At 56.6% G+C, this 17,977-nt stretch overlaps 1 protein-coding gene across 8 annotated transcripts; it reads left to right on the plus strand.

The window, feature by feature from the left end:
• The first annotated feature begins 2,672 nt into the window (after positions 1–2,672).
• Positions 2,673–17,159, plus strand: ITIH3 (inter-alpha-trypsin inhibitor heavy chain 3). Of its 8 annotated transcripts, none has more exons than XR_003796567.1 (22): positions 2,673–2,793; positions 3,441–3,461; positions 3,591–4,610; positions 4,696–4,800; positions 5,066–5,228; positions 5,781–5,894; positions 6,920–7,045; positions 7,348–7,464; positions 7,692–7,860; positions 8,455–8,580; positions 8,857–9,038; positions 10,278–10,463; positions 10,628–10,767; positions 11,443–11,597; positions 12,218–12,235; positions 13,312–13,335; positions 13,576–13,608; positions 13,763–13,876; positions 14,370–14,574; positions 15,357–15,447; positions 15,639–15,750; positions 16,070–17,159. XR_003796567.1 is itself a non-coding variant. In XM_029241866.1 (22 exons), exons 1-22 carry the CDS (start codon positions 2,701–2,703, stop codon positions 16,197–16,199), a joined length of 2,670 nt encoding a protein of 889 aa, XP_029097699.1. In that variant the 5' UTR covers positions 2,673–2,700; the 3' UTR covers positions 16,200–16,319. The 8 variants fall into 8 exon arrangements, 4 of the variants coding, with proteins under 4 accessions (XP_029097699.1, XP_029097697.1, XP_029097698.1 ...); XM_029241866.1 differs by having other exon boundaries at positions 4,444–4,610; positions 15,278–15,447; positions 16,070–16,319; XM_029241864.1 differs by having other exon boundaries at positions 15,278–15,447; positions 16,070–16,311.
• The last annotated feature ends 818 nt before the right edge of the window (positions 17,160–17,977 follow it).

A 17,977-nucleotide genomic window follows, 5' to 3' on the forward strand; every position in this document is an offset into this window, starting at 1 on the left:
GCCCTGGGGGATACTTTTATCATGACTACTTTCAGCTGAGGTTAGGTAATTTGTCCAGAATCACTCATCTTTTAAGTGGCGGAGCTGGGATTTGAACCCATGCTATCTGGAGTCAGCATCTATGTGCTTAACGACCCCATGTAAATATTCCCATCAGGCTGGGTGGCTGATGGCCAAAGCCTGCTGGGATTTGGTTCTGGATATCCCAAAGTATCACTTAACACGAACATGTGAAAGAAATACATGAAATATATATGGACTTGGGGTCCTGAAGAAGTCCTGCCAGGAGCCGAGGGTCACCTATTGGGGTCAGGGCCTCAGGAGGCAGTTCCCAGGCCTCCATCCTCCACTGGATTTCCCAGCTGAGGGTTTGGAACCTCTCAGAGCAGGCATATTTCCCCAAAGCAGAGACGGCCACTGCCCAGAAGCTGTGATTTCAGGGGCCAGGAAGAGCAGTCCACTGACTTCTCACACTGATGCCTGATACCCCTTCAGAATGCCTTCCCTGGGCCTTGTCTAGGGGCCCAGTTAAAATGTGACGTTACAGGGTGTGTGGAGATGAACTTGTACTTTGGGGAGCCACTGGCCCTTTTGGCGAAGGTTGATGGGCCTCCACCCACTCCTTTCCAAAGGGTTTCTGCTTTTTCTGGCTTCTGTCCAGTTCCCATTCCAGATGAGGCCCATGGGGGCTCAGATCAACAACACAAATGCTGAGGTCCAGAGCTGCCCCAAGCCCAGGGACACAGAGCCCTGAGGGGCAGCCAGTGGAATTTCAGAGCCCAGCCCACCGTCTGACGTATCCTGGGCTTCTCGAGGGAGAGCCACGGGCTGCCAGCTGGCTGGTCACCCTCAGCAAAGTCTGCCCAACTGGGGCCTCCTTTTCCCGTCCTCTAGAGTGGAAATGGGGTGGACCTGAAGCTTTCCTAGATTCCTTTAATTCGAAATTCTGTATGATAACTCTGGGTCCCTCCAAGTCCCCAGCTGTCCCTCAGGGGCCTCTTGAGCAACCTCAGAATTTCGTACTTTGAGTTGTCCCTCCCACAAAACTCCAAGTATTGGGGGATGAGGCGGTAGCCTGGAGGAGAGGGGCTGGGGAAAGCTCCTCAGGCGGCTGCAGGGCCGTGAGGAAGAGCCACTGGGCAATGCTGGCAGGACAATAGTTCTGCCACCCCTGCCACAGCCCCAAGAGCCCAGTGGTCAGCGACCATAGACGCTGAAGATGACCTCATGAACTAGACGTCCTGGGAGCTAGACTGCAGGGCCCTTCTCTCTGCTCCCAGGTGTCAGCCCTGAACTCGGTGCCCGCCAGCAGTGTGGGTCAGGGTTCAGGAGGCCTGAGGAGAGCAGGGACCCCCAGCCGGGCCTCAGCAGCTCCCTTTGTTGATCCACTATTGTTTTGCTGACTTTGCAGCTCTCTGTCATTACTTCTGTGGCTCCTGCGACTTCCAGTCACTAGTCCACTCCTTCCTTGTGGCTTCTGCTGCCTCAGAGCTTCTGCTTTCCGTCTTCTCACTCTGTTTCTCTGCCCTCAGCAGTCAACTCTCTCTGTACATCTCACAGTCAAGTACACTCTTGGCTTTCAGTCAAGACCATGGTACGATCCATAAATTATCTGTCCTGTGCTCAGGCGTCCTCATCAACACTGTTCACTAGTGGCCGAGTAGGAGGGTCACTGGGTCACTTTGCTCAGAAGAACATGGGTATGGCCGGCACATGGTAGCCACTCTGGAAGGTCTAGGAGCTGGCAGGGCCCTGGGATGGCCCAGAAGGGCCCAGCCCCCACTAGGAGGGGATAAGACCCTGCCTCTGAGGCTCCCATTGTCCTGGATAGCAGAACTCCAGGCTCACTGGAGACTTTCAGGAGGACGACTCTCCAAGAGGCCGAGGGCAGCTGAGTTCCTGGCCAGACTGGGAACACAGGGATGAATGTGACACATGGCCTGGCCCTCCAGGTGCTCAGAGTCTAGAGAGAGCGATCAGATCCAAACCTGAGAACTCAACCAAAGGTAACGACAGAATGTAGGCCCTTCGGGAGCTTGGAGCCTGCAGCAGGGCTGTCTGTGGTCAGCTAGGGGACAAAAGAGGAAGACTTCTGAAGGAGGGACACAGGCTGGCAGAGATAAGAGATGTGATGTGCAGAGAAGGGGGAGGTACGCCAGTGGGAAGAGAGTTAAGTTCAGAAAGCAAGTTGGAGCTGGACCACAGGACTTGGGAGTTGTCCTTTTCAAGGGGTCGCGGGAGACAGAGAGAGTAATGAGCAAGGGGTCAGCCATGGAGATCTGAGCCTTAGAGGGATGGGTCTGGTTTGGTGCCCTGACTGCCTCAAGAAGAGGGGGGTGACTGTGATCCAGGAGGCCAGACCAGAGGCCACGTCTGCGGTGCGGCGACAATGCTGAGATGCTGTTTATGACTCCCATTGCCCCCTCCCAGGGGGTCTCGGGGCCAACACAGAGCTTCTGCTTTCTCCGGGGGCCTCCTTGTCCCACAGCCCCCGGGAGTGAAGTCCTAACACTGCTGACGATACCCACCGGGCCTCCTTGGTACAGTCAGATCCAGGCCCATTACTCCACCCGTGTCCAGCTTCCCGGGGGATCCTCCTGCCTCCCGCTCCTCCCGCCCACACTGCAGGTCGATGACCCCACTTGGGAAACACTAGGCTTGCTCATATAAGGAGCCCAGGTGCCGCCAGTGTGCTCAGCGATGGCGTCTGCTCGGTGGCCCTGCCTCATCTTGGCTCTGCTCTCCGGTGTGGCGGTCTCTGGCTTCCCTAGAAGATTATGCCGGCCACTCGGGGTAAATCTGCCCCCTCTTCACCATCTGGCAGGCAGAGGGGCCAGGCCGGCAGTCCTGTGTGTAGGGTGCGGAGGAGGCAGAGGCTGGGCGGTGAGCTGCAGGGAACAGAGCTGGTATGCGGGGAACTGGGCTCCAGACCTGCTCCCTAATCCTGGGCAAGGCTCTTAAATCTCCTGGGCCTCTGTCTCCCTACCCATCAGGTGGGTGATGCTGCACGATCAGCTCACCTCACTGAGGGGCTGTGAAGGTCCACGTCTGAGACACGGGTAGAGGCCTCTAGGAATGGCCGAGCTGAGCCGTGTGGGGTACAGTGGTGGTGGGGTCTGTATGAGGCCTCAGGGGCCTGGGGCCCAGGGAAGGGCAGAGTGAGTCAGGGTATATGCGGCAGCGGAAGAGCTCTGGCTTTGGTCCTCCTTGCCCTGTTCCCCCCGGTGAACTGGAGATCTTCCCTCCCTGCACCTCAGTTTCCCCATCTGTTCAGAGCCCTTCCTACTCCGACATGTGGCTCTGGGTGGGTCCATGTCCAGAGGCCCCTCAAGGTGTGTGTGTGGGGGTCACTGCTGAACCTTGGCCTCAGCCCAGAGACTATTGCCAAGCCACTGTAGCCTTGGACTTGGCCTGACCCCTGTGTTTGTCTGTTTTTGCAGAAACGGAGCCTCCCGGAAGGGGTGAGAACTTTCACCAGGGATGGGGCAGGGCAGGGCAGGACGGAGCTAGTTGCCCAACAGCGGAAGGAGTGGGCCACAATGGCAGGTCCCTCCAGCTGGCAAACAGACTATGGCCCCCTGCCCTCGCAGACCCCCGCTGTGACTCCAGAGCCCTGGGAAAGAGCACCACGGAACCATGGCCCTCGGACCCGCTGACAGAGCAGAAGACCGCCCTTCCACGAGTCCATCTTCCCACAAACACTTACCAAGCACTTGTCAGGCCCCATGCACAGGGCAGGAGACACACAGTGAATGGCCCCATCACACCTTCACGAAGCATCTTTATATCCATGTTTAACCCAGACGTCTCCGTAGAGCGTCCCTTGGTCCATCACCCCGTTGGAAAGAGGGTTTTGGGGGGCACGAAGGCCCTCCCCATGCACTGCCCTCAGATAGGAAACAAGGGCCTATTTGGGAGACAGGAGCAGGCAATTACCAAAGGACACAGGGGGCGGGCTGGGGTGTGTGTGTGGACACGCTCTTTCCAAGCTGAGGTGTGGAAGATGAGCAGGAAGAGCTAGGACCTGGCATGGCTGGAGCACGGGATGAGCAGAGGCAGCACCTGCCTGGAGGCCCCCAGAGCCAGGGGGAAGACTGTCCTGAGGGCGGTGGTGAGAACGGGGGCGCTTCAAGCGGCAGAAGGACAGGGTCAGATTTGGGTTTTTATACCATCTCACTGGCTACAGCTGCATGTAAACAGACGATAGAGCTACGGATGCAGAGTGACCATCAGATCAGTGGTGGCCAATTAAAGGCGGCAACCAAGGATGCTGCCCAGGCTTCTGACATGCGTGACTGGGAGACTGGAGGGGCCACTTACCAGGCAGGAGCTTTGGAGCCCACAAAGGGGAGCTTGAAGGGGAGAGGCCAGGAGGAAGTCCTGGTTTCCGGGTGCCTCAGGCTGGCTGGTCACCATCTGCTGAACACTGTTCCTCTCCCGCAGGTGGTCGATGGCATCGAAGTCTACGGCACCAAGGTCCACTGCAAGGTGACCTCCCGCTTCGCTCACAATGTCGTCACCACCAGGGCCGTCAACCACGCAGACACTGCCAAGGAGGTTTCTTTCAATGTGGAGCTGCCCAAGACAGCCTTCATCACCAACTTCACCTTGTGGGCGTCATCATGACTGCTGGCTCTGGGCTAGGAGGGGAGTCTGGCTCAGCATGAGTCCCCCAGCAGCTCTCTATCCCTGTAGGACCATTGATGGTGTTACCTACCCTGGGAATGTCAAAGAGAAGGAAGTTGCCAAGAAGCAGTATGAAAAGGCCGTGTCCCAGGGCAAGACAGCTGGCTTGGTCAAGTAAGTGTGGGCCCCCAGGCCTTGGGGAGAACGTCAGGGCTGTAAGGGCCCTCAGAGACACAAACAACAGAACAGCAGCTATTATTATCATTATTTGGCAAAATGCGCCGTGATTCTTACAACGTTATCTCATTTTGAATTTGAGGCAACCGAGGCTCAGAGTGGGTAGGGGTCTCCCCCAAGGGTAAGGGACTTGGACCCAAAGCCCAGGAAGGATGGGCTGGTGCTGTCTTTGGGGCAGTCATTGTCTTGCACCCCCATCCAGGGCCTCTGGGAGGAAGCTGGAGAAATTCACCGTCTCAGTCAATGTGGCTGCAGGCAGCAAGGTCACCTTTGAGCTAACCTACGAGGAGCTGCTGAAGAGGCACAAGGGCAAGTACGAGATGTACCTCAAGGTCCAGCCCAAGCAACTGGTCAAGCACTTTGAGGTAACCAGCTGCTCTCCTGCAGCCCCAGCTGAAACTGCTGCGGGCAGGGTGCTGGGAAGGGTCCCTGGGCAGACCCCACAGCAGGGTCAAGAACACAGAAACCCAGCCCCCACCACTTGGTTAGGAGGCGTGGGGGAATTACAGTGGCGCTGGCTACAGCACCCGGGCCAAGGGGAGGAGGCTGGGCGGCACCTGGCAGATCCAGGTTGGGTGCTGGGCCCTTGGGGGCAACATCACAAAGTGTCTCTGTAATGCTTCTAACTGCTTACATGGGCATTTTACCTACATCAGAGTGGAAAGCCAAAGGAAATGCTTTAGTGGTAGAATCTGGGGCACCATATGGCAGGTAGTAGAAGAGTTCTGCGGTCAGAGTACCCACTTAAAAGCCCTTGTGGTCATTTTCTTGGTGGGAGACAGCAGGCTTGGCTGTCACAGAGTTGTCCTAGAGGCTGCTCCTTGTGCATCACTGACCCATCTCCTTGCCCTTGTTGTCCTGGAGGCTGGGCTCTGCACTGTCACTGAGTGACATCTCCTTCCCTTTCGCCATTTCAGATCACAGCAGACATCTTCGAGCCCCAGGGCATAAGTACGCTGGATGCTGAAGCCTCATTCATCACCAATGACCTCTTGAGCAGCGCTCTCACCAAGTCCTTCTCAGGGAAAAAGGTGCTGTAGATGCCCCTCGGGCCTGGGGGGCAGGTGCAGGAACACTGACCCTAGCAGGGCGAGTCTGAACCTGGGGATTTGACTGATGCAAGGGAGAGAGACAGAGAGAGAGAGAGAGAGAGAGAGAGAGTGTGCATGTGTGTGCGTGTGGCGGGGGGATAAGTCTGCAACATCCCCTTTCTCCCAGGCCCCCTGGGTCAGGAGTGAGGATGCTGGAGGCAGGGGGCTGCTTGCTGATGATGGCCTGCCGGAGGAACTGGGGTCTCAACTGCACTGGGGGACAGGGAAGCCATTTATATAGCCTGGTCCCATTCTACTTTGGGAAGCAGGCAGGGCAGGTTACTGGTCCCTGTTTTACAGATAAGGAGACCGAGGCCAGAGGGAGTTTTTTAGATCTGATTCCACATGAGGGGTGAAAGAAAAAAGGGAACTTTATTCTTGGTACTGGTGGTTGGCTCTGGTCCCCAAGGTCCCCAGCAATTCCAGGGGCCTTGCTGATCATGGGCAGTGGATGAATAAATGTTTATATGGACAGCAAACCTCAGTCAGGACTCCCAGGGTGAGGCCCAAGGAGCATACGCTCAGAGGGCTGCTGGCCTCTGCAGGCGGTGCCCTCACCCAGGGCCCCCTCCCCATTCCCTACTCTGCTCCCTTCCCCCTCCTCTTGGCAACAACACACACAATACCACCCAACATGAAATTCCTTTTCATGGTGCAGAATTCCCCTCCCAAAGTGGCTTCCTAGTGCAGGCAGAGCTAAGGGACTTGTGGGCCCAGTGAGCAGGAAGAGTGAAAGGCTGGCTCAGATAAGGCCCCTGGCCTCCAAGGAGCTCCAGATCTCCGAAGGGAAGAGAGGTGCTCAGAAAGGCCGAGCACCCCAGAGGGTGGCAGGACTGCCCAGGCACCTACCTACAGGCTCCTCGCCATGAGGACTGCACCGTGCTCCCCAGGGCAGCCCCGGGCTGAGGTCTGCAGAGGGCAGGCCCTGGCCAAGCTGAGCAAGGCTGGCCATCACCCTCCCTCAGGGCCACGTGTCCTTCAAGCCCAGCTTGGATCAACAACGTTCATGCCCAACCTGTACGGACTCCCTCCTCAAAGGAGATTTTATCATCACCTATGACGTGAACAGAGAGTCTCCTGCCAATGTGCAGGTAGGTACCCGCCGACTGGCTCTGCCAGGCTGGTAGGTTCCCCACCATGGTGGAGTGAGGGCTGATCTGGGGAGGGGCTGCAGCTTCATCTAGTGAGACACCCTTGATCCTCAGCCCAGGGATGAGTTTCCTGCAAGGTGTGGGGACGATAGGTAGTCCAGAGCCTTCGTGTGGCACCCCTGGAGGGGTGGAAAGGACATCTTTATTTTGGGCTGGTTAACGGCTGCGTCCTATTTGCAAGGGCAGCCAACGTGAGGTTGCTGAAGGGATACTGGCCTCCTCTCTCTCTCTCCCCTTTCCAGATCGTCAATGGCTACTTCGTGCACTTCTTTGCACCTCAAGGCCTTCCGGTGGTGCCCAAGAACGTGGTCTTCGTGATTGACGTCAGTGGCTCCATGCACGGTCGGAAAATGGAGCAGGTACTCTCCTTGGTGCAAAGGGGGTGGGGGTGGGACATGTGGGTGGGAGAGAGAGATTTTTAAAAAGTGGACGAAGCCAATATTTCCAGTGAAAGATGGGAAAGGGGGACAGGATTCTAAAAAGGTACAACAAATCATCTGCCCCTTTTTTTGCAGGTGGCATGGGCCTCACTGCCAGCCCAGGCCGGGAAGACATCTTCTTGTCTGCTTGTCTTTCTCCTTCCCAGACAAAGGATGCCCTCCTCAAAATTCTGGAGGATGTGAAAGAGGATGACTACCTGAATTTCATCCTGTTCAGTGGAGGTGTGACCACTTGGAAAGACACTTTAGTTCAAGCCACTCCTGAGAACATCCAGGAGGCCAGGAAATTTGTGATGAATATTCGTGATCAAGGAAGTAAGAACAGAGGGGAGGGAGCCACATCCTGCCACTCCTCTCTGCCTGAGCAGCCTATCTCCCTCCTGCCTTGGGGCAGAGACTCTGCTGGTCCAGGCCCAGCAGACCCTGGCTGGGGGTAGAGGTGGGGGTGGGGAGTCCTCAGGCTAGATACTGGGGTGTCTTCTCTGTGGTCTAGGGAAAGCCATTCTTTCTGTTTCTAACCTGTGATCCTGGTGCCCCACTAGCCCCAGCAAGATACCCTTATCCATGGCAGTTTTGTATGAAAGATGACAAGTGATGTCTATACTGTTCCCCACTCCTCCCTGTGAGAGGGGCTGGGAGTCCATTTGACTGTTCTCCAAATTGCTCTTACAATCACCGTGTGCATCTATCCTTCCGGCAGCCCTGAGAGGCTGGTTTTTTTACTCATTTGAAAGACTAAGTCATTCATTCATCACTCACTGAGTCATTCAGTCGTTATTTACTGAGTACCACCACATATGGGCAGGCAGGGTCCCTGGGCACGTGAGCAGGGCCTGCTGTCTCGACCTCCTCCACCCTGGCACCCTGAGGACACGCTCCCACGGTGCCGTCTGTCTGTCTGTGTGCCAGTGACCAACATCAACGACGCGCTGCTGAAGGGCATCAGTATGCTGAACAAGGCCCGGGAGGAGTACAGAGTCCTGGAGAGGAGCACCTCCATTGTCATCATGTTGACCGACGGGGACGCCAATGTGGGTGAGGCAGCGGGTGTAACTCTGGCTGCCGCTCCTGGCTCTGTAGCTGGCGTGCTGCAAGACCTTGGGCAGCTCTCTCCAGGGTCCCCCATGGTCTGTGAGCCCCTCAAGGGCAGGGCCCTGCCTCCCTGCCAGGCCTTCCCACGTCTGCCTCTACAAGGGCTGGTGGCCATGACTCCGCCAACTGCACGTGTAGGAGTCAGCTCTGTCCAGACACAGCTTCTCCTGACAGCCGCCGGGGCTGTGGCTGGAGCGTGAACACCTCCTTCTCCTGTAGGTGAAAGCAGACCTGAAAAAATCCAAGAGAATGTGCGGAATGCCATTGGTGGCAAGTTCCCCTTATATAACCTGGGCTTTGGCAACAATCTGAATTATAACTTCCTGGAGCGTATGGCCCTGGAGAACCACGGGCTTGCCCGCCGCATTTATGAGGATTCCGATGCCAACGTGCAGTTGCAGGTATGCCTTGTCTTGCACACCTCTGGGAATAAGAAGCTCACTACTTCCTCAGGAAACTGTTCCACTGTGTGACAATTTCGGTTATTAGAAAGAACTTCCTCTTGGGTTGAAATCTACCTCTGGTTATCTCTTACCCATCCATACTGGTTCTGATTTTGTCTGTGGGCTACACAGAACAGACCTGCTTCCTCTGTAGGATTGCCAGATCAAATACAAGACATCCAGTTAAATATGAATTTCTCATAAACAGCAAATAATTTTTTAGCAAGCATGCTCCAGATATTGCATAGGACACTGTATTAGTTTACTAGTGCTGCCTTAACAAATTACCATAAACTGGGTGGCTTCCACAACAGAAATTTATCGTCTCACAGTTCTGGAGGCTAGAACTCCAAAATCAAGGTGTCAGCAGGGCTGGCTCCTTCTGAGAGCTGCGAGGGAAGGATCTGTTCCAGGCCTCTCTCCTTGGCCTGTAGATGGCCATTTTCTCCCTGTATCTTCACATCATCTTCTCTGTGTGCATGTCTGTCTCTGGGTCCAAATTTCCCCCTTTCATAGGGACACCAGTCGGATTGGATTGGAGTCCATCCTGAACACTTCATTTTAACTTGATTACCTCTGTAAAGGCCCTTTCCCCAAATAAGGTCATGCCCTGAGGTACTGGGGGTAAGGATTTTAACCTATGTATTTTGAGGGTACACAATTCATCCCATGACAGCTGTACTTATACTAAAAAGTCACTTGTCATTTACCTGATATTCAAGTTTAACTCATGTCCTGTATTTTCATTTGCTAAATCTGGTACCCTCCCCCTCCTCCCTGGCACAGGTGACTGCTTCTCCACCTCTGCAGTGGACACCCCCGGCCTTCCTCCTGTCAGTCTCCGGGTCTCCATGCTCTCACCCCACATCGCCTTCTTTAGTCGGCTTCCACCCTTCCTTCTTACTTTCGTTCCAACAAACATTTCTTGAGTCCTTTCTATGTGTCAAGAACTCTGTCCTTTCCTTTTCTATTCCTCCCAGTCTCTACCTGGGGGGAGGGGGGAACGCAGTGAGGAAGGGCTCCCCCAAACTGAAGGGCACAGTCAGGGCCACATGGAAGTAGAGCTCAGGAGTCAGGACTGGCCCAGCCCGGGAGACTCAACAACCCGCGGAGGCGCCAGTGGGAGCCTGCCCACCCTGTCCTCTCTCTGCCCGCCCTGGTGGCCTGAGATGAGCAGGTCCCCTATCTGGACTCCAGGGCTTCTATGAGGAGGTGGCCAACCCGCTGCTGACAGATGTGGAGGTGGAGTACCCTGAGAATGCCATCCTGGACCTCACCCAGAACAGTTACCAGCACTTCTACGACGGCTCTGAGATTGTGGTGGCTGGGCGCCTGGCAGATGAGGACATGAACAGCTTTAAGGCGGACGTGAAGGGCCATGGGGTAAGCTGGGCCGGGGCCCGGCTGTGCGCTGGGGATGGGGGATCCGCACGGATAGGGCTCCAGCCTCCTGGCTGACGGCCCAGCAGTAGCAGCTCCTGAACAAGGCCCACCTGGCTCCTGGCTCCAGGCCTCCAGCCTCTCACCTTCTCCCACCCCTGCCCCAGGCCATCAACGACCTGACATTCACTGAGGAGCTGGACATGAAGGAGATGGAGAAGGCCCTGAAGGAGCGGGACTACATTTTTGGGAACTACATTGAGCGGCTCTGGGCCTACCTCACTATCGAGCAGCTGCTGGAGAAACGGTGACCCTGGCCCACCTCTCACACGGCCGGGCCCCGCACTCAGCCCCCAGCACTGCCCCAGCACCTACCTGTGAAGCCCCCTGTGCTGGCTATGCTCCGGGGGAAGCCCACGAGGAGGAAACTTACACCCCAGGAAGTGCGCCTCCACGCCCACTCCAGCTGCCCTGCCCTCTTCTTGGCCAGGCCCCATGGCCTGTTTCCCCTGGAGTAGAGCCGGGTCCATCATCTGGGGCTCAAGCAGCAGGCTGGGAGCACCTTGAGGGCAGGGGTGGGCCTTAGCATCCTGTTCCCGGCACCCAGCATGGGCCCACAGAGATGTTGATGCTGAACACAACCAAAGGCTGGGACCCCAGCCCTCAGCCACAGGCAGCAGAGCTCCGGCCCACGCGAGAGGGCCGTGTCGGCCTTCTGTTAAGTGGGCTCGGCCAGGAAAGCCGCTGGCGCTCAGCATGTGAGCACCACCATGACTGATTGTTGCAGTGGCCATCTTGAGCCCCTTGTATTTTTCAGGTGGGGAAACTGAGGTCCAGAGAGGAATCAGGGCATGTCCGTCTGTCCCAGGGAGCTGGTGAACCAGTTTTTTCTGAGTGCTAGTGGGCTCTATCCTGGGGGACCCCACTGGGAGGGGTGGAGGAGGGTCCTGGGCTGACCCTCCCACCCCGCCCCTCCCCACAGCAAGAATGCCCATGGCGAGGAGAAGGAGAACCTCACAGCCCAGACCTTGGACCTGTCCCTCAAGTACCACTTCGTGACTCCACTGACCTCCATGGTGGTGACCAAGCCTGAGGACAACGAGAACAAGACAGCCATTGCCGACAAGCCTGGGGAAGGTGGGCACGGAGGGTGGGGGCCAGAACTCAGAGGCCTTCTTCCAGGCCCCTGGCCTTAGGTGCCCTGAAGAGAAGAGGGCCAGGCTGAGGAGACCAGACCTTCTGAGAAGCACAGGTCCTGGAGGCATCGAAGGAAAACTGGCCAAGGCATGGGGAGGGTGTTGTAGAGGGAGCGAAGCCATTAGTGTGAATAGGAGCCTTGAAGTTTCTAAAAGGGCACAGTGCCCAGGGTCATTTCCAGGAAAGGGACTTAGGCTACAGCATGGAAGGGTTCAGTTAGACAAGAAGCAGCACTTCTGACCTAAAAGTTAGGCCTGGAGCAGGTGCCTGGGGACTGTGAGAGGAAGCGGCCCTGAGAGCTGGAGGCTGGGACCAGGCCTGCTCAACCAGACCCCAACAGGGGGGGTCCTGAGTGTCCCTGCAACTGGCACAGGCCATGAGGGTTGGGGCTGGGAGGTAAAGAGCCGGTCTGGGCCAGGCCTCTGCCTCCAGGAGCTCTTGGTTCCTGCAGGGGCCACACGAGGCCTGGGGCTGGCTGGCCAGGCAGTAAGTCAGTCACATTGGCCCTGACACCAGGAGTCTGTGGCCTCTAATGCATTTGTCCTCTTCCTCCCTCCCAGGGCCTGTGGATGCAGAAGGTGAGCTTTAGCCACAGCTGGGTGGGTGTCCCAGGAGGACGGCAAGAGAGGACCAAGAAGGCCTTTTCAATCATGCTGGGGATGTACTGCCAGGGGAGGGGCCCTCAGGACACCTGGGTTCAGCTCCCAGCTCTGCTGTGAACTCACCAGGGGCCTGGGGCTGGGCTCTGTTCCACTCTGAGCCTAAGGGTTCTCGTCAGTTGACTGACGGTAGCTTCCCCTGCCCAAGGAAGGACAATCAGTATGAAAGTATTCTGTGACCTACAAAAATTAGCAACTCAATTAGCACTCGACTAATCCCACAGCAATCCTTTAAGGGAGTCCTCTCATGGTTCCATTTTACAGTGAGGAAACTGAGGCACAGAGAGGTTAAATCTATTTGCTCAATGACTCAGTCAACAGGAGGCCAAGCCAGGACTTTGGCCCAGGCAGCCTGGTTCCAGTGCCTGCGCTGGAATTCGCAGCACTTTGCGTTTCTCTCATTGTGAAATTTGACCATCACCCGCCCCACAAACCCACCAGCACCAGTCAGGGCCTCCCCAGCCCCTACCGGCCTGCCTTGTCTCTATCCATACAGGCTGTCCTAACCAAGCAGTATATTTGGAATGGGTCATGGCTTTGCCCTCTGAACAGCCCTGTGAAATGTAGTCACTGTGCGTGCGTGTGTGTGTGTGTGTGTGTGTGTGCCCGCCTGCGTCTGGGTGGGTGTTTTACTACCAAAGACAACAATCACCTGTGAGCCTCATCCCACCCTGGGGGTGGGAGTTCAGGGGTGGGGGACGGCATTGCTCCTGACACAGAAACTGACGACCTAATGGCTTGCATTTTAGCTACGTGGAAGTGCTGAGCCCCAGTATTAACATTACACCCATATTACCCACCAGCCCTAGAAAGGAGTTTCCTAGGCATGTCCCATTTCTAAAGCCTAAACTTAGGGGGTCATATTCCCACCCTCTATCTGTCAGCGTTGGGGCCCCACTGGGGACCAGCAGCTCCGAGACAGGTAGAAGGCATGGGGTTGGGTGGAGGGAACCCCTAGACCTTGCTCACGCCTGCCCTTTGGCTTCTTTTTTCAGTGATCCCCTCCATGGCTTACCTGAGTGAGTACGTGCCAGCTGCCACAGAGCGTGGCCGTGTGCCATCCCCCTCCGGAGTCTTTCCTGAATCAGCTCTCTGGGACAGGCAGATGGTTGGGGGGTCCTGAGGAGACGAGGGAAGGTGTGGGTTTAAGAGCATTAGGGAGCAGGAAGGGGAGAGGCATGAACCGAACTCTGGGTGGGGGTCCTGGACCCTCCCCGCCTGCTTGTTTAGCTCAGCCCTCTCTCCCTTTGCGTCCACAGCCAACTCCCAGCCTCCCCAGACACCCTACTACGGTGAGTTCCCCAGCTCCTGGGGCGTGGCCCAGGGCCCAGGGCCAAGTGCCTCCTACCTGTCTAGGAGTCCATCCCACGGAGACTAGGAGGCAAGGGGAGGGCCCCGGAACAGTAAGAGACCCTGGAAGGCAGCCCTTTCTCTGTGTGCACTCAGTGGATGGGGACCCCCACTTCATCATCCAAGTTCCAGAGAAGGACGATGCCATCTGCTTCAACATCGACGAAGAGCCAGGCACAGTGCTGCGCCTCATTCAGGACCCTGTCACAGGTAGGGACTGCGGGCTGGGGCCAGGGTCTCTTCCTGGGAGGGCCTGGAGTCCCTAGGATAGGCACATGGACTAGCTCCTCACTCTGCCTATAAATCACCCATCTTATGCACAGATTACATCCTGTAGGGATTACAGATTCCACCCAGAGCCACAGGCTCACCTAGTGCCCCCGGGGCCAGCGGTGTTGGGGAGATGGTTAGAATTAAGTGCAGCCTGGGCATGCAGGCAGGACCCAGCCTGTGTGTAGGGAATCATTTTTGTCTGAACAACACTGGCCCAGGCAAGGGGCAGATCCACAGTGTGGGCCCTCAGCCAGTAGTGTGACCCCCATGTGTCTAAGAACAGACAGGGTTGGCTCTGAAGTCCTGGTCTCTCAATGGGGCCCCCACTGGGCTACCCCTCAGTAGGTCTGGCTGAAGGGGAAGGTGCGTCCCTAAAGACCAGCCTGGACTCAGGTCTTGCTGGTCTCTTGCTACCCTGCCCCTCTGGCAGGCCTCACAGTTAACGGGCAGATCACTGGTGAGAAGAGAAGCAGCCTGGACTCCCAGACCAGAAAGACTTACTTTGGCAAGCTGGGCATTGCCAATGCTCAGATGGACTTCCAGATTGAGGTGACACCGGAGAGGATCACCCTGTGGCATGGGGCTGCACAGAGCACGTTCAGCTGGCTGGACACGGTCATGGTCACACAGGATGGGTAAAGCCCCACTACTGGGTCTCTGAGAGGCGCTATAGTGCAAGGGTCTAAGGAGGGATTTGAACAAATCGCAGGACAGAAGATCCACAGGGCTCACAGGAAAGACCAGTGGCCTCAGAGTTCAGCCCCTGCCTACGGGAGGGTGACCATGGTGGCCCCCCACCAACCCCTGGGGCCCCCATCAGAGGCAGTATTGGTAGCTAGACAGTTCACAGGACTGACCTTGAGTGAAGGGCTGTGTGGACGCAAGCATTAGGTGGACCTGGCAAGCAAGCTGATAGCGACAAAGATCCCTACATGCATCGTGTCTGGCTGAACTTGCTTGTTCTCAAACTCCTCAGCCTCTCGTGTGTCTTCAGATCACCCCAAGCTGGGTGGGCAGGGCAGCGGTGTTAGTTCCACAGAGGCTCAGAGAGGGGCAGAACCTGCCCAATGTCGCACAGGAAGCCAGTGGTGGAGCTGGGGTTCGATCCCGGGCCTCCAGACGCCCAGGACAGCCCCTTCTCCTGCTTACAGAGGAGCAGGGACCCACTCAGTGGAGTGCACAGTCAACATGCATGAGCGTCTTCTCTCCAACACCCCTGACATAGTTTCTGGAGTCTGTGTGCTCTCAGGTGTCATGTCTCCTGCTGAGATACCCTTGATTCAGATGCCTGGTGTCATGGCCACTGGGCCTCACTGCTGACCTCCTCTTCTCTCCTAGACTGTCTGTGACGATTGACAGGAAGAACATGGTGGTCTCCTTTGGAGATGGGGTTACTTTTGTGGTTGTCTTGCATCAGGTGTGGAAGAAACAGCCCATCCACCATGACTTCCTGGGCTTCTATGTAGTGGACAGTCATCGGATGTCAGCACAGACACATGGGCTGCTGGGTACGAAACGTTCAAGCCTCAGGTTGTTCAGGCCACATGGTGGAGGGAAAAAGCCATGCAAAGGGCCAGCCTAGCCACCCTGGACCCAGGGCTCAACACCCCATCCAGCCTTTGCATCTACCTTGGAAGGCCAGTGGCTATGTCACATATGGTGGTGGCAGGGCTGACAGTGTGAATGTTTTTATTCCCAGGACAATTCTTCCACCCCTTTGACTTTAAAGTGTCTGACGTCCACCCAGGCTCTGACCCCACAAAGCCAGATGCCACAATGGTGGTGAAGAACCATCGGCTGACGGTTACCCGGTGAGGAGACTCTACTGACGTCCTCACCCTGCCCTGTAACAAGACAGGAGGAAGGAGCTCTCTCTGCCCACGCACATCAGCCCAGCTGGCTCTTTTCGTCTGTGAGGCATCCTTGTTTCCCTCTGGGGTCTTGGCCCCCTCTAACTGGGAAAAGGCCAAATCTGACCCACTAGAAGGAGTAACCACAAGGCCTCATTCTTGACCAGAGTCTGGACTCCTAGAATTGGCAACTTCACACCCCTTTTCAACCTTAGGTCCTTGGGCGCAGCAGCCATCTTGCCTACCCCGTGTATCACAGCATCTCTCTCCTTTCTCCCAGGGGCTCCCAGAAGGACTACAGGAAGGACGTCAGCGCTGGCACAAAAGTTGCCTGCTGGTTCGTCCACAACAATGGGCAAGGGCTGATTGACGGCGTCCACAGCGACTACATTGTCCCTAGCCTGTTCTGAGTGGACATGCCAGGTCCTACTGAGGCGGCTGGCAGGGCTTGCATGGCATCTGGAACAGAGGCACAGAGTGGGGCCTGATGGAGGGCTGTGACAGTAAAGGCCAAGGAGAAACCGGACGGCTACCAGTGTCTGCATGCTTCCATGAGCCCCTGCTCCAGGGGACAGGCAGCTCGAAGGAAGGGCTGGCTGCTAGGAAGGCAACTTCCTGGGCCTCTCCACCGATGTGGCTGAAAGACACAGTTGGTTGGGGTGGTACTATGGGGAGTTAAACACGTGATGGTTGGGGAAGGAAAAAATCAAGAATTGACTCGAGAGCAAAGAGGCTCTGAGAAGTCGGGAAGGACTGACTACATTTCAGAGTTCAGGAGGATCAGAGGAAAAGTCAGGGTCGTGGCTCATAAGCTCTTACCAGGACCTTTAGGCCTGAAGCTCCTTCTATGACTCAGGAGCAAAGAGTGCTCCAGGGCAGACCCAGCCTGCAGCTAGCTGTGCACGCCACCCACCCTTCCACTCTAATCGTCTCGCCATCCATCTGCCCGCCCATCCCCTGCTCCCCCCAACAACCCGTCTATTCAGCAGGTAAACCCAAAATTCTGGGGTAGGATCTGGGAGCACATAGTTTAATAACCCAGGTCCTGCTTGCATGGGTACCCAAGTTCCCCTTCAGCTGGGCTGGGGATCCCTGGGATCCTCCAGTCACTCCTCACGGTGACCACCTGCTGCACCCTCACAGTAAATCCTGGGTGGGGTGGGGGTCAGCCAGAGGTTCCTAGAGAAGGGGCTCTGAGGGCTCTCAGCCTGGACAACCCTCTCCCACCCGGACAACAGCAACTGCCCCTCCCCAGCCCTCCTGCTTCCAGAGACACCTTTTTTGCAGTGCAGACCTGGTCATCATTCCCTGTCTGAAACCCTATAAATGACATCTCCCACCCAGGGTTCTTGGGACAAAGACAAAAGTCCTTCCTGTGGTCTCTCCCTCTCACTGTCTGCGTTCCAGGCACACAAACTTCTTCCAGTTCTGCAAACACAACCCCTCCTTCCCCAGATCCTTTGCCTCTGCTGTTCTCTCTGCCTGAGGGGCTGACGGCACGCTGGGCGGAAGGTACCCGGCTGAAGGAAGTATTGGGTGGCTTCGCTTATGGCAGAGCGGGGGACACAGTAAGACCGGAGGAGGTTGCAGTCAGATTGGGAAAGGTCTTGAATGCCAGCGGGGTGGGGTGGAGTGGGGTCTGGCCATCGCTCACCAGGAAGTTCTGCTACCTCCCACTCCAGGGCCCCCCCTGTCTGAGCCAGGACAGGGTTACCCAGGGCCCACACTGGCTTGGGGGCTTGGAGAGGGCTGGAGAAGGGCAATCCAGGAGGGAACATCCGTCACCAGAAGAGCCCCTGAGGCGCTGTTACTGCTCTAGAGAGAGGGCCACATGAGACAGGGCCCTGGACTGAAAGCTTCAGAGGTCCAGGCTGGGCTGGCAGAAAGGGCCCGGGCCTGGGATGGGACACCCTAAAGTGGGCAGTCCCAGGTCGGCTGAGGAGCCATGTAGCTTTAAACCAGTCATCTTGAGGTCAGTTTTCACATTTATGAAACGGGGAGAAGGATCCTGCCAGATAGAGCGTGCGAAGAGGCATCGGCACGGTAGTTTCTGGTCCTCCTCAGGTGCCTATCTTTGTCCTGCTGCTCCAGCTAGCAACCAAACCCAGCGGGCTGGGAGAAAGGCAGCAGGATGTGCCCAGCCCAAACGTTGCCCCCTCCCCCAACACACAGTCAGGGAGGTCTGTCC

The sequence above is a fragment of the Monodon monoceros genome, unplaced genomic scaffold (assembly GCF_005190385.1).
Source record: "Monodon monoceros isolate NGI ecotype Baffin Bay Population unplaced genomic scaffold, NGI_Narwhal_1 Super_Scaffold_3, whole genome shotgun sequence".
NCBI lineage: Eukaryota > Metazoa > Chordata > Mammalia > Artiodactyla > Monodontidae > Monodon > Monodon monoceros.